Below are 13648 nucleotides of genomic sequence, written 5' to 3'. Positions count from 1 at the left end.
AGAAAAATAAGTAAACGTACTGTAACGGCAGTTTGAGTACAGAAGGGTAACACTTATGCTTCAGAAAGGGGAAGAGAAAGAGGCTTCAATGCACAGAAAGAAACAACCTGGAGTTTGGGGGCAAACACCTGACAGGACCTCCCGAGACATGACTCAGGGGAACACAAGCTTTTCTGACCCAGCTCTCCTAGGCAAGACCAAGGGTTTATGATCCACCCACATCCCATTCTCACTTTCCCAGAGGAAAAAGAATACTGTGAAAGAAACAAAATAAACCAAAATAGCAAGAATGCAGCAATTACACGAGAATAAAACGATCCACAGAGCACAAAACAGGGGCTTCCCTGGTGGCGCAGTGGTTAAGAATCCGCCTGCCAATGCAGGGGACACGGGTTTGAGCCCTGATCCGGGAAGATCCCACATGCCGTGGGGCAATTAAGCCCATGTGCCACAACTACTGAGCCTGCGCTCTAGAGCCCACGAGCCACAACTATTGAGCCTGCGCTCTAGAGCCCGCAAGCCACAACTACTGAGTCCACATGCTGCAGCTGCTGAAGCCCGTGCGCCTGGAGCCCGTGCTCCACAACAAGAGCAGCCACTGCAATAGGAAGCCCGTGCACCGCAACAAAGAGTAGCCCCCGCTCGCCGCAACTAGAGAGCCCATGCGCTCTAGCCCGCAACGAAGACCCAACACAGCCAAAAGTAAAAACAACTAAATTAATTAATTTAGAAAAGAAAGCACAAAACAACAGCAATTTCTATGACTGAAAACAATGAATACAAAAAAGGCAGCAATAAAGAGCCACGACACACTCAAGACAGTGCTAATGGTGCTGGGAAACAAAGCATCCCTCCGAAAATTGCAGGAATTCCAAAAGATCTGCCTGGTAGGAGCTTTGCAACACTGCCAAGTGTGGTGCAGCAGCCACACTGCTCGGTGGAAACACCCAAACTCCAAGGGGAACTCCAGGACCGTGCGTTTTATTTTATGATTATCAAACTTTAGTTAACTCCTAATAACGTGCTTCTTAGGAAGTGGACCTTGAGTGGATGTAAAAATGAACCTCTGGCAGTGAATCACTTGCCTAAAGAACCCAAGAAAAGAGTCTGTGTTTGGGTCGGCACATCTCACACAGCTCCTTCCCCACCCCCTGACATTGGCCCCTCAGAGCCCACAGATCACCTGGGGGGACACCTATGATCTGATCTACTGAATGGAAGGCAAAGCTCCAGGCAAAGCCTCTTCTCCGCAGACATGGCCCCGGAGGCAAGGCCAGGCTCTGGGGCAGGGCAGAGTCAGCGCGGCAGAGGGGCGGCGAGCTGGGTCCCTAACTCTTGTCATCTGCACTTACAGTTCACAGCCTGGTCCATGCCAGGGCTGTGAGGCAGAAGTTTCTTCTCTGTCCTGACAACCCTCTCCCTCTGGGTGCCCCAAAGCAAAACCTGGCCTAGAGTTTCGCACATGATGGGCAGAGACCTACCAGCTGATGAGGAAGGGAGGGAGAAAGAGGGAAAGGAAGGTCAGGCACGCCTCCTTCCAGATCTCCCCATCCTTTGCCAGTTCTTCTGTCACAGAGCTTCATTCAAGGCCAATCGTGCATGCAAGACAACAGGACTGGGCAGGCCCCTAAGGCTCATCCAGTCAAGACATTTCAAAGTGCAAGTTTAACCACGAAACCTTTTGCCCAAATAGAATCCTGCTCCCAAGCCTGATCTACAGGGCGATCAAGATGGACTGCTAGGCGTGAGGTGCGGATGGGAGAGAGAGGCAGGGAAAGGGTAGAACCCCTCTTCCTTCTCTCCCCAGAACTACAGAATCCCATAGGAGATTCCCATAACCCTGGACTCTTCACTAGCTCAGACTCCTCATTTCTAGGTGGGGAAACTGAGGCCTCAGCAAAGACACACAGGGGTTAGAGGGAGAGCTGGGACCAGCACCCACGTACGTCTGTCTTCTCCCCTGGAATCCAGGAGAGGAGGAGCCACACCTTCCTCCAGCCTGAGATGCCCACGGCACCTGCACAGGGCCTGCCTGGAGAGGTCGCACCTGCCCACCTGAGGGGAGAGAAATAACTGCTCGTCACTCAACTCCTCGGTCAGCTCTCATGTGTAACCTCCAGGGCTATGGTGGGGGGGGGGGACTTGGGGAGCTGACCGAGCTGCACCTGGTCTCCTCACAGAATCACAAATGCCAGCTCTCCTCCCCGTGCCCTTTAGGTGAGTTTGTCCCCTATCTCCTTCAGACCTGAGCTCACTGAAGCTCCCTGAGCTTTTGGCCTTACAGCTAAGAGAACATTCAGAGGCCTCTGTGGTGCAGGAACTTGCCCTATGGAGACAAAGTCCCAGCCAAAATGGTGGGCTAGATCTTCCTGTGCTATGACAACCTGCCAAAAGGAGCCCAGCCTCATCCTCTGACTCCTGAGTTCCTGCTTCACCAGGAATTCAAACGGCGGTGCTCCCAACTCCTCTCCCACCCTGGGCTGCTGGGCTGGAGCAGCAGGCCTCCACCAAGCGGCCGGGCTGTCCCCTCAGCTGTCGGGTCCCGCCTGGTCTGGGAACCGCAGAAAACTCAACTAGTCACAGTTTGGACAGCTGCTACCCCAAGACCCCAGAACTCCCCTCCTCACCCCTGAAATGCTCAGCTCATGGTTCGCTGCAGCCAGAAATGGGGGCTGGGGGCAATACCCAGGGCTCCAGAATCAATCATGGACAATTCGGAGGAAATGAACCCAGAAGTCTGGAACACCCCATGAATAAGACCCCCACCCCCTTCAAGTCTTCTAGTCCAAGGATAACCTGCCAGCACTTCCACACAAGGCCAACCTACCACAGATCAGACAATCACATCTCTTCTGCCCTGGAGGGACTAAAGCCCAGAAAATACTTTAATCATGCATCAGCATTTCAGAAAAAGTCCTACTAAGTCATAATTTGCACCTCTAACATCTATAGATTTGATATTTTAAAGTCAGATAAGTACAGGTTCAAACCAGAAAAAGCAGCATCACAGATTGGGACAGAGGGTTATCTAGTCCAACCTGCCATTTTACAGATAAGCAAACTGAGTCCCAGAGGGGGCTGCGTGTAAGGAGCAGAATCTGAGCTGGAGCCCAGATGCCCCTATCCAGGGACTCCACACTGCACAACTCACACTGTGAACTTGTGAATGGACTCCAGGAGCTGTGCAGCCCAGGGCCCTGCCCTGGAGTCTCTGTGCAGGAAACTCTGCACATAGAGGGCTTGGCTGGCCCCCCTGCCCTCTCCCTCGTGTTGGAGTGGAGCTCTTCTCTCTGATACGGGACACCAGCAGTATTGGAGCCAAGAAAACAGATGCAAAGTCACACCCCAGGGGCTACTGCCCCGCAGCTCAGGTTACCTTTGGGCATGATCTGATGCATGGCCACTGAAAGGAAGAAGATGGAGTCGCTGTAGTAGGTCCCGGAGCCGGCACTGAAGTGCTTCTGCATGGCCTCCACGACGGGGAAGAGCCTGTCCGTCAGCACACCGACATCATGGAAGACAACCTGCAGGAAGGCACAGGAAATGGCGGAAGTGAGTATCCTACCTGGGCACCCGGCACACGCGCCGGCTGAGGAGGGGACAGACCTCTCCAGGGCCCACGAGCAGGGGGCCCACGAGCATAGGACTTGGAATCCCTAAGAGCTAACGAAACGGGGAGCAGTGGGGAGTGCACAGAGGCTGGCTACGGGGACGGGGATGCCAAGTGTGAGCATGTGCAGGCGGGCACGTGGGGTGTAGTGGAAGAGGACTAGGAGCCTGGATGGGGAATGGGACCAGCTTCTGAACTACAAACTGGGCCACCCTGGAGGAAGCTCTGTGCCCAGTGACTGGAAACCAGGTTAAAGCACACTCCACTGCACGCAAGAGGTGCACAATACACGCACCCAGGCCACAGCCCACGTGTTCCTCCTCCTCCTTCTTCAACGCTCACAGACATCTGCTGATGACCTTCCACCTCCCTCTTCCCTGGTGGCTAACAGGATAGGACGAGCCTGCGAAATGGCCGTGAGCTGTTCGGCCACCACCACCCAGACTCCAGGGCCAAGAACCTGCCTGAACAGGGCGCCGACGGTGAAAGGAGGGGCCGTGCGAGACCCCGTCTGGCTAGCCTATGCTCTCAGTGGCCCTGCCCGCAGGAGAAAAGACAGGTGTGGGTGGTGCCCGAGAAGTCCCCAAAGCAGGTAGGCTCCATTCTGTCACTTATCTCTGCCCTTTCCCTCGACTCTGCCCGGGCCAGCCCGCGGTGCCACCCACCCAGCCCACAGTCCCAGAGCCGTCAGTGGTCAGACGGTTGGAATAAGCACCTCTGAAGGCCCTGCAGCAGCCAGCTGCCCTGTCTGCTTCTTCCTACTTTAGGTTCTGCTTTTGGCCAGAAATCTGTTTTTGTCTTAACTCACTTAAGTGTTTGCTTTTTATCCTCAGATCCACTTAAATTTCTAAAACACTTAGAAAAGTGTTTTAGAAAAGTGTTTTAAAAACTTAAAAAAGAAATCTTTTAGGGCTTCCCTGGTGGCACAGTGGTTGAGAGTCCGCCTGCCGATGCAGGGGATGTGGGTTCGTGCCCCGGTCTGGGAAGATCCCACATGCCGCGGAGCGGCTGGGCCCGGGAGCCATGGCCGCTGAGCCTGTGCGTCCGGAGCCTGTGCTCCGCAACAGGAGAGGCCGCGACAGTGAGAGGCCCGCGTACCACAAAAAAAAAAAGAAATCTTTTATATTCTGTTAGTCCTTATCATTCCCTAGCTGGAACTCTAAATTTTTTATCTCTTCATAAAAGTCTTTTTACAACTTCTTGACATTTCTCTTCTAATACACTATTTTCTTTTATCCTTTTACTGACTGTTTTTCTTTTACTTTGACTTTTCCCTTTTTTGTGACCTCTCAGCCTGGGATGGGGACTCCAGACCTGTTCTGCTGTTTCTCAACACAGGTACCAAACTATGGCTTTGGCCTCGTACACCTCACACGCTTCGCTCACCTGACATCCTGGCTGCACGGGAATCACAAACCCCACAAGCTTTCCCACCTCCTTCCTTGCCCCGCTCCAAGCCAGACTCTGTTGTGCCCCTTGAGTAATTTTCCAAACATACAAATTCATTTCTCTCTCTCCTGGGCTTCAAAACTTCATACGGCTCCTCAGTGCCCTGGGTTACAGTCCAAATGCCCCAGCAAGGCCCTGCACTAGTCGCTCTGGCTACCCCTCAGCTCTCCCTCCCCTGGGGACTGAGCAGAACTGAACCAGGCAGTCCTTACCCTGCCCACCACACCTTAGTGTCCTTTGTCCTTACATGTTGCACCTGCTCTTCGCACTGTCTGGAACTCATTCTCCCAGCCACCAGCTGCCAGGTGAACTCCCATCCAGTCTTCCAGCCTTGCTCAGACACCCACTCCGGCCTCCCCATGGCCTCCCACAATTCGTCCTGCTGCCCTGCACGCCCTGTGTCATAGGGAGGAAGACGCCATTTCCTCGTCCGTCTCCTCTGCAGGTCCTGTTTCTGCATCAGCAGGATGGGGCACACCTGGAGGCCAGGGGCTGTGACTGCTCTTTGCCCTGGGCCCAACCCCAAGCCATCAGGACAGGCTCGCCGAACTAAATAAGCTGCATTTTTGCACAAGTTACTAGACCTCTCGGAGACTCAATTTCTTCATGGATAACACAGTAATGATGACACCTCCCTCCCAGGTGGCTGTTAGGACCACCTGCGACAAGCAGATAAAACACCTAGCCCACACCCTCTTCAATAAGTGGTGCTGGGAAAACTGGACAGCTACATGTAAAAGGATGAATGAACACTCCCTAACACCATACACAAAAATAAACTCAAAATGGATTAAAGGCCTAAACGTAAGACACTATAAAACTATCAAACTCTTAGAGGAAAACATAGGCAGAACACTCTATAACATAAATCACAGCAAGATCCTTTTTGACCCACCTCCTAGGGAAATGGAAATAAAAACAAAAATAAACAAATGGGACCTAATGAAACTTAAAAGCTTTTGCACAGCAAAGGAAACCATAAACAAGACGAAAAGACAAACCTCTGAGTGGGAGAAAATATTTGCAAACGAAGCAACTGACAAAGGATTAATCTCCAAAATTTATAAGCAGCTCATGCAGCTCAATATCAAAAATACAAACAGTCCAATCCAAAAATGGGCAGAAGACCTAGACAGACATTTCTCCAAAGAAGATATACAGATTGCCAACAAACACATGAAAGAATGCTCAACATCACTACTCATGACAGAAATTCAAATCAAAACTACAGTGAGGTATCACCTCATACCAGTCAGAATGGTCATCATCAAAAACTCTACAAATGGGCTTCCCTGGTGGCGCAGTGGTTGGGAGTCTGCCTGCCGATGCAGGGGATACGGGTTCGTGCCCCAATCCGGGAGGATCCCACATGCCGCGGAGCGGCTGGGCCCGTGAGCCATGGCCGCTGAGCCTGCGCGTCCGGAGCCTGTGCTCTGCAACGGGAGAGGCCACAACAGTGAGAGGCCCACGTACCACAAAAAAAAAAAAAAAAAAAAAAACCTCTACAAACAATAAATGCTGGAGAGGGTGTGGAGAAAAGGGAACCCTCTTGCACTGTTGGTGGGAATGTAAATTGATAGCGCCACTATGGAGAACAGTACGGAGTTTCTTTAAAAAACTAAAAGTAGAACCACCATACAACCCAGCAATCCCATTACTGGGCATATACCCTGAGAAAACCATAATTCAAAAAAAGTCGTACCACAATGTTCATTGTAGTTCTATTTACAATAGCCAGGACATGGAAGCAACCTAGGTGTCCATCGACAGATGAATGGATAAAGATGTGGCACATATATACAATGGAATATTACTCAGCCATAAAAGGAAACGGATTTGAGTTATTTGTAGTGAGGTGGATGGACCTAGAGTCTGTCATACAGAGTGAAGTAAGTCAGAAAGAGAAAAACAAATACCATATGCTAACATATATATACGGAACCTAATTTTTTAAAAAATGGTCATGAAGAACCTAGGGGCAGGACAGGAATAAAGACGCAGACATAGAGAACAGACTTGAGGACACGGGGAGGGGGAAGGGTAAGCTGGGACAAAGAGAGAGGCATGGACATATATACACTACCAAATGTAAAACAGATAGCTAGTGGGAAGCAGCCGCATAGCACAGGGAGATCAGCTCGGTGCTTTGTGACCACCTAGAGGGGTGGGATAGGGAGGGTGGGAGGGAGACGCAAGAGGGAGGGGATATGGTGATATACGTATATGTATAGCTGATTCTCTTTGTTATAAAGCAGAAACTAACACACCATTGTAAAGCAATTATACGCCAATAAAGATGCTAAAAAAAAAAAAAGGAGATAACCATAAAAAAAAAAAAAAACCTAGCCCAGGGGTTGCCACGCTGCACTTATTCCTAAGTGTTAGCATCCTGTGCCCACCCTCACCCCCTCCTCAGTCCCCTGAATTCCCTCAGTTCACAGATCAGTCTTCACTCATGAGCCAGCTTTTCCCTCTGAGCCTCATTATACCTCCAACCACTGCTGGAAGCTGGAATTTGACAAGAAGTTGGAAGCTGACAAGAGGGCCTTCAGAAATGGGAGCCTCTGTATTCATTAAAAAGGAAGAGAAATAATGGATATGTACAAACACACACACACGCATGCACGCACACGCACACACACACACACACACACACACTGAGCAGGGCCTGCCACAGCTAAGCTACGAGGGAGAGAGAGAAGCAGCCAGCTTCCTCCCCTACCTGGGCCCCCATCTCACCCCAGAGGTTCACAGGAGACAATTACATCCCATCAGCATTAATAGATTTATGAGGACAAACTGTACTAGGTACGTTGTTCCAAACACTGTACGGTAGAGCCCGCTCCAATGAATATTTCAGAGAATAGATCTACTTAAAGATAAATTAATATGTTCCATGGAATACACTTTCTGCAGCAAGAAGCAAACCACAGACACTGCAAGTGTGAATCAAAACACCCAGGCCTGCCAGTGTCTAAAGCAGGTTTGCAAAGTGTGGTCTCCTAAGGGCAGGGATGGAGTCTGGCGCTCTCTGAAGCCCCCAGCCCAGCCAGGGGCTGGTGCCTGGCAGGGGGAAGCGAAGCAAGAGTGATGGAAAGAGAGGAAAAAAAGAGGGAGGGGGGAGAGAACATGGCACCCCTCCCTCTGCTCCTCCTCCTTTTCAAATCCCCCACTTCAGAGGCTGTAGGAAGAAGTACCACATAACCTAGAAACCCAGGACCACAAGGTGACACCCATATTGAAGGCAATTGACCAAAGAGCAGATCCAAGACAACGGTTTACACCAACTGAGTGTATTTTTTTAGGGATGTAGATTTAAAAGCCAAATCATTACTTGTAACTTTTATTAATAAATTTATACATATTTTAAATTAAAAATCCTATCCATTATTATTTCCACCCCCCACCCCGCTTACAAACTGATTTTTTTCAAACGCTTCACGTGCCTCCTCAACATGAATGCCTTCATCAATCCCAGAGTCAAGCTGAGTCATTCAGAGCAGTTTTTCAGAACACGTCATCCTCAGCATCCATTCAAGATGTTTTGGATACAGCCCCTTATAAATGTTTTTGTGAGCACTTCAAAAGGCTTGCTCTGATCAATATTCCACATTTATAATTATGAGATCAAAATCCCAGAAACAGTGGCTAAATGTGTGTTAAGTTGCTTTGCCTCCTTTTACCTTTAATGAATGCTGTCAAGTAAATCCTAGAAGCGTCCCCATTCAATAATGACTGAAGCTGCTTCAGGCTAAGGTGGTCTCAAGCTGTACTTTGTTGTTCGAAATAAAGCATGTAGTTCAGAGAGTGCCATGTAAAATAAGAGACTGGAAAGACTCATCTCTCTTGCGAAGGACAGTCTGGGGATGGGCGGAGAGGTGAAGCTTGCCTCACAACCACCACGCACAGCACCTTCTCAACACTTCCTACACGGGAGGCCAGACCCCCAGAACGGCAGAGCCTGGTGCCAGGCAGGGGCAGAGGTCTAGGCCCTGGTCTCGTTGGCACAGACAGGCCTAAAGAGCCAGACCACTGCTCCGCTGAACAGCCACTGGGGACATAAGCCATGCCAAGCCGCAGCTGAACGTGGTAGAGAAAACTCATGTAGCACCTGGTGTGCCCACTATCAGGACACACTGAGCTCTTGGGGCCAAGGAGGGGGGCAGTGGGGCCAGCGCTGCACAAAGGGAGACGCCAGGCGTCCAGGAAACGCCCAGGTCTGCCTGAAGAGCAGCGGCTCCTCCAGCGGCAGGCACAGGGCCACGGGGCGGCCACAGCACCTCCCTGTGCTCGGCCGTCCCTGGAGGAGCTGTTGAAGGGCAGAGTGCCAGCGCAGCGCTCTGGGAAGCCTGCTCAAATCGCGGGGGCCCACGCACTGCAGGAACAGCAAACGGGCGTCCGCTTCTCCCGAGGGGCTGCCGGGGCACTGGGCAGGAGGGCTGCGGCGCCAACCTCTGGACTCGGCAGGAAAGTGCCGACGGCAACATCCTCCAGGGGGTTGGCAAAGTCGCCGCCCACAGGGCTATCACCCTGCTCTGTGGGCACCAGTTTTGGGTGGGATCACACCTATGCTGGGCAGTCCAGTCGGGGCTGGAGCGGGCAGTTCTGGGTTCAGATGCGAACTCCACCACTTCATCACCTGGCAACCCTGGTCAAAATACCGAAACTACCTCGTCTACAAAATGGGAGAGAATCATGGCGGTGGTCTCACAGGCTTTGGTGAGGAATGTAGGAGGAGCTCAATAAAGGAGGGTTGACACTATCCCCTACCTTCCTTCCACTATAGCTAGAATGCCTTTCCCATGCAAGAATACCTAGATTTGATAAAAGAATACACTCTGTAATCAACAGCCCAAGATACGATACGGCAATAATCGGAGCTGCCTGGCTCTGCAGCACTCAGCCGGCGTGGGGTGTCGGGGGGGTTACCGAGTGGACCCCACCACAGGCCGGTCAGCTCCCACAAGCACATGCCTCGTTTGTGTAATCTGAGTAATCAATTTCAACAAGAGCTGGAGGGGAAACGATTTCCTGGGGAAAAAAATGTGTTTTCTCATTGATGTGCACTATGAATGTGAAGGCATATTTTTACAATGGAAAGAAAAACCTGCTAACAGACTGGCAGTCTTTCCATCCTACGAACATGCCAAAGACATTTATTACACCTCAGGGCCTTTGCACCAGCTGTTCCCTCTGTTCAGAACGCTCTCCCACAGAATCATCGCATGCCTAGGTCCTTCTAGCTCTTCTGGTGCTGGTTCCAATGTCACCCCCTGAGAGCTTCCACGACCAAATAAGGAGCTACTCTCCCCACCCCACCATGCCCCCAACACACAACCAGTCCTGGCTATTCAATTATCAGATTTCTTTTCTCCAGAGCATGTATCACCACCTGACATGTTAATTTTTAAGTATTTAGTCATTTTTTGCTGTCTCTCCCCAGGCCCCAACCAGCCTATGAGGCACCATGAAGCGGGGACCTCGTCTTTCCTGCTCATCGCTATGCACCCGGCTCTTAGCAAACTGCTTCATGCCGAGCAGAAGTTGAGCAACTGCTTGTTGTAGGAAGGAATGAGCAAATGGATGAGCAGAGATAAAGGCATCCAGAGAGGAGGGGTGACAATGACAACCTGCCCCAGGACGCAAAGCAGTGGCCCTGCAGGCCTGGAGAACTTGGAAGCTCCTTCCTAACCCCAGGATCTCTCCCGGGCCTGTCATGTGCTTCCCCACTTCCATCCTGGCTCTTCTCCCAAAGGAGAGGAGTTTCTTCCCCATGGGACTTATTCTAAACCATCAGGAATATGGGTCTTCTTTGCACCTTTAGCCTGCTGGTTAGAATGCCAGGCAGGCCTGGGCTGCAATATCTCACTTTGTCAGAAGGAGAGCTGTTGCCCAATACATTCTGTACCCAACCTGCAAGCTGCTTCAGAATAACTATGCCCTAGCTTTTAATTTTACGTCAGAAATGATATCAAAGGTATCTCCTTAAATGAATGAACGTCCTGGACAAAGGAGCTATAGAGAGATGACTGAAAGATGGGTAGAGCAACGGAGAGATATACTGCTTTCTTTTTTTCAAATCACTAGCAAGTCTTAAAAACACTATCAGTTATCAGTGGCTGCATGACGTCCCCCTCCAATAACTTTAGCTCCCTTTGAAAACAAAGATCTCCCAGGATAAGTGAAAAACACCGTAAATTTGTTAGTTTTAAACGAAAAAACCAAAACTTATTATTGATGAGCAGTTTTCATAAGAAAAAAGTAAAGCCACAGGTTCCCCCCCTCCATGCCACCTGTCCTGCTGTTCATCTTCTGCAAGATGTCCTAGGTATAATTCGATTGTGTCAGGCAGAACCACAAGCAGCTGAAGAGGAATAAAGAAGCCAGCCCACCTAATTTCCAAAGTAATTTCTAACACCACTCTCATGACCCAGTTTACTAACAGCGCAAAAGCTACCGCCCCTCCCGCTACCCTCACTACAGGGCGTCCTTGTCCAGTTCCTTCCCCGCCCCCACGTCCACCTCACACTTACTGCGCCATCAGCAGTGTCTGGATAACCAGGTGTACAGTTAATGTTCTGGGACCCCTACAAGATTCCCAACATTGCAGCAGAGATGGGCCGCGTTCCAGTTCTCCAAAACCTCGGTATGACCGAGGTAGGATAGGACGAGGAAGAAGCAGAACATAAGACGGGAAGCCCTGGCACCCGTAGAGAAGGCCCCCTGGACGGTGGGTGACTGACAGCAGAACAACCTCACCAGGGCGGGTGTGTCCAGCAAACCTGTGAGCTCCAGCCGTACTGCCAGGAGGGTGGTCTGGACCCGAGGTCCCGCATCTTCAGTGCGTGCAGGCCCTCGCTGGGGCGTCTGGTAAAAAGGCAGACTCCTGGGTCCTGACCCCAGACATTGAGTCAGGGTCTGGACTCTTCATTTAAAAGCCACCCCAAGTAATTCTACTGCAGGCGGCCCCTAGGCGATTTGAGAAGGGGGGTGACAGAGGGCCCCACTCGACTCAGTGCCAGTCGGCCTGCCTCAGGGAACTGGATGGGTTCAGCTCTGGATACACATGCAGCATGGCCCTGGGCAACCTCCAGAGTCTGTCCAAAGGAGAAGACCAAGGTGGCAAAAGAGTGAGGAGCAGCTGAAGGACCTGTGGGTGTCTGCCCAGGGGCGAGGGTGGGGGGACTTATATAATCTCACACACGTGCCAAGTCATTCTCTCCAGCCCCGCCCTCTATCCCCGCTCATGCTTCCACCATGCTTCATTTTCTTGCCTGTAATGGAGTCATGATAAATGGCAACGATTAACCCCATCCCCCTTTGAGACCTCAACTGTCTGTTGACTCAGGAGCCCTAACAAGGAATCAAGGAAGAGCAGCCCATCACGTCTGGAGGAGAGGAGGCCCCAGGCTCAGGAACTGGACCCGTGCCCTCTGAGTGTCCAGCTGGCTGCACCAACTTTGCTTCCCCCTTACCCAGAGCTCGTCCACCTCACCTCCAGTGGTGGGACAGTCTTGGGCAAGCAGATAAAGAGATGAAGACCTTGTTTGCACAGCAAGGTATAAACGTTATATATACAAAAACAAGCAAGAAAAAGGTTGGTCTGTCTTGCAGGTGCTCCACTCTTAGACCTTGAAACACCTGGGTCTTCCCAGTGGATTTCCAGGATGACCACCAGGAACTACAGCAAATCACTGGGTCGGAGGGTGAGCAAGGATCCAAGAAAAAACAAACACGCCGAGAGGAGTAGAAAAGACAGAGGAATGGGCCCAGACGCCCCTCCAGGGCTGACTACAAATGAACGATAAGGCGACTCCAAAGGAAAAGTGGGGCAAAAGAAAAAAAAAAAAGGTGCGTGCTATCTTTCCGGGGTCTGCACGTGTCCGTGACCAGCTGACAAACAGTGCCATCGGACGGGCCACAAGCCCTTGCTGAGATTCGTGACACGGCTGTGGGGTTCCATGAGCATAAATCTATAATTTCTACAGCACAGTCCATCCAACTCCCACAGCCCCACGGCCGTCCCCACCACCCGCTGTCCCGCCTCCCACTCCCAGGGTCAGTCTCTCAGCACTGAGCAGTCATTCTTAAATGCACCCAGTCGCCCCCTACCTTTTCCAGCACTCACTGAAGAATCTGTTTAGTGATCTCAAATAATCTGTACATAGTGGGTATAAACGTTCCTTAATTCACTTCTTTTATAAATTATGAGGTTTGGATTGTTTAGATTTAATACTGAATTTTCCTGACAGTTGGAGCCAGTTTTCTACAGAATAATGTTTTCCACCCCAAAAGAAAAGAAAACGTATGAAAGAGAAAGAAAGTAGGGAAGGGAGAAGAGATGGAAGGAGAGCAGTGACCCTGCTGTAAAAGGACTTTATTGTGAAATCTTAGGGTAAGTGTCCCAGCCCGCCCACCCACCAAGGAGTTGGGCTGTCAGGTCTTCTTCACCAGATTCCTTGATTTGTTCTTTTTTCTGTGGTCATCTCCCATGACCTATGACCTCCCAAGGAACACTGCCATTGTACACAAGTAGCAGCCAAAAGGATGCACTTAGCCAGCTTCCTGCTTCCACTGGGCAGGCGGGAA

At 50.9% G+C, this 13648-nt stretch overlaps 1 protein-coding gene across 1 annotated transcript in view; it reads right to left on the bottom strand.

Annotated features, from left to right (window-relative positions):
- The window catches only part of XXYLT1 (xyloside xylosyltransferase 1), a 196846-nt gene that overhangs the window by 160780 nt on the left and 22418 nt on the right, over window positions 1–13648 (bottom strand). Inside the window, exon 2 of the mRNA XM_082625145.1 lies at window positions 3377–3524. Within this exon, the coding sequence (XP_082481271.1) occupies window positions 3377–3524 (148 nt within the window). The remainder of the gene's footprint in view (window positions 1–3376; window positions 3525–13648) is intronic.

The sequence above is a fragment of the Mesoplodon mirus genome, assembly GCF_964341445.2.
Source record: "Mesoplodon mirus genome assembly, chromosome: 6".
In the NCBI taxonomy this organism is placed as follows: Eukaryota; Metazoa; Chordata; class Mammalia; order Artiodactyla; family Ziphiidae; genus Mesoplodon; species Mesoplodon mirus.
This window is presented reverse-complemented; position numbering and strand designations above follow the sequence as displayed.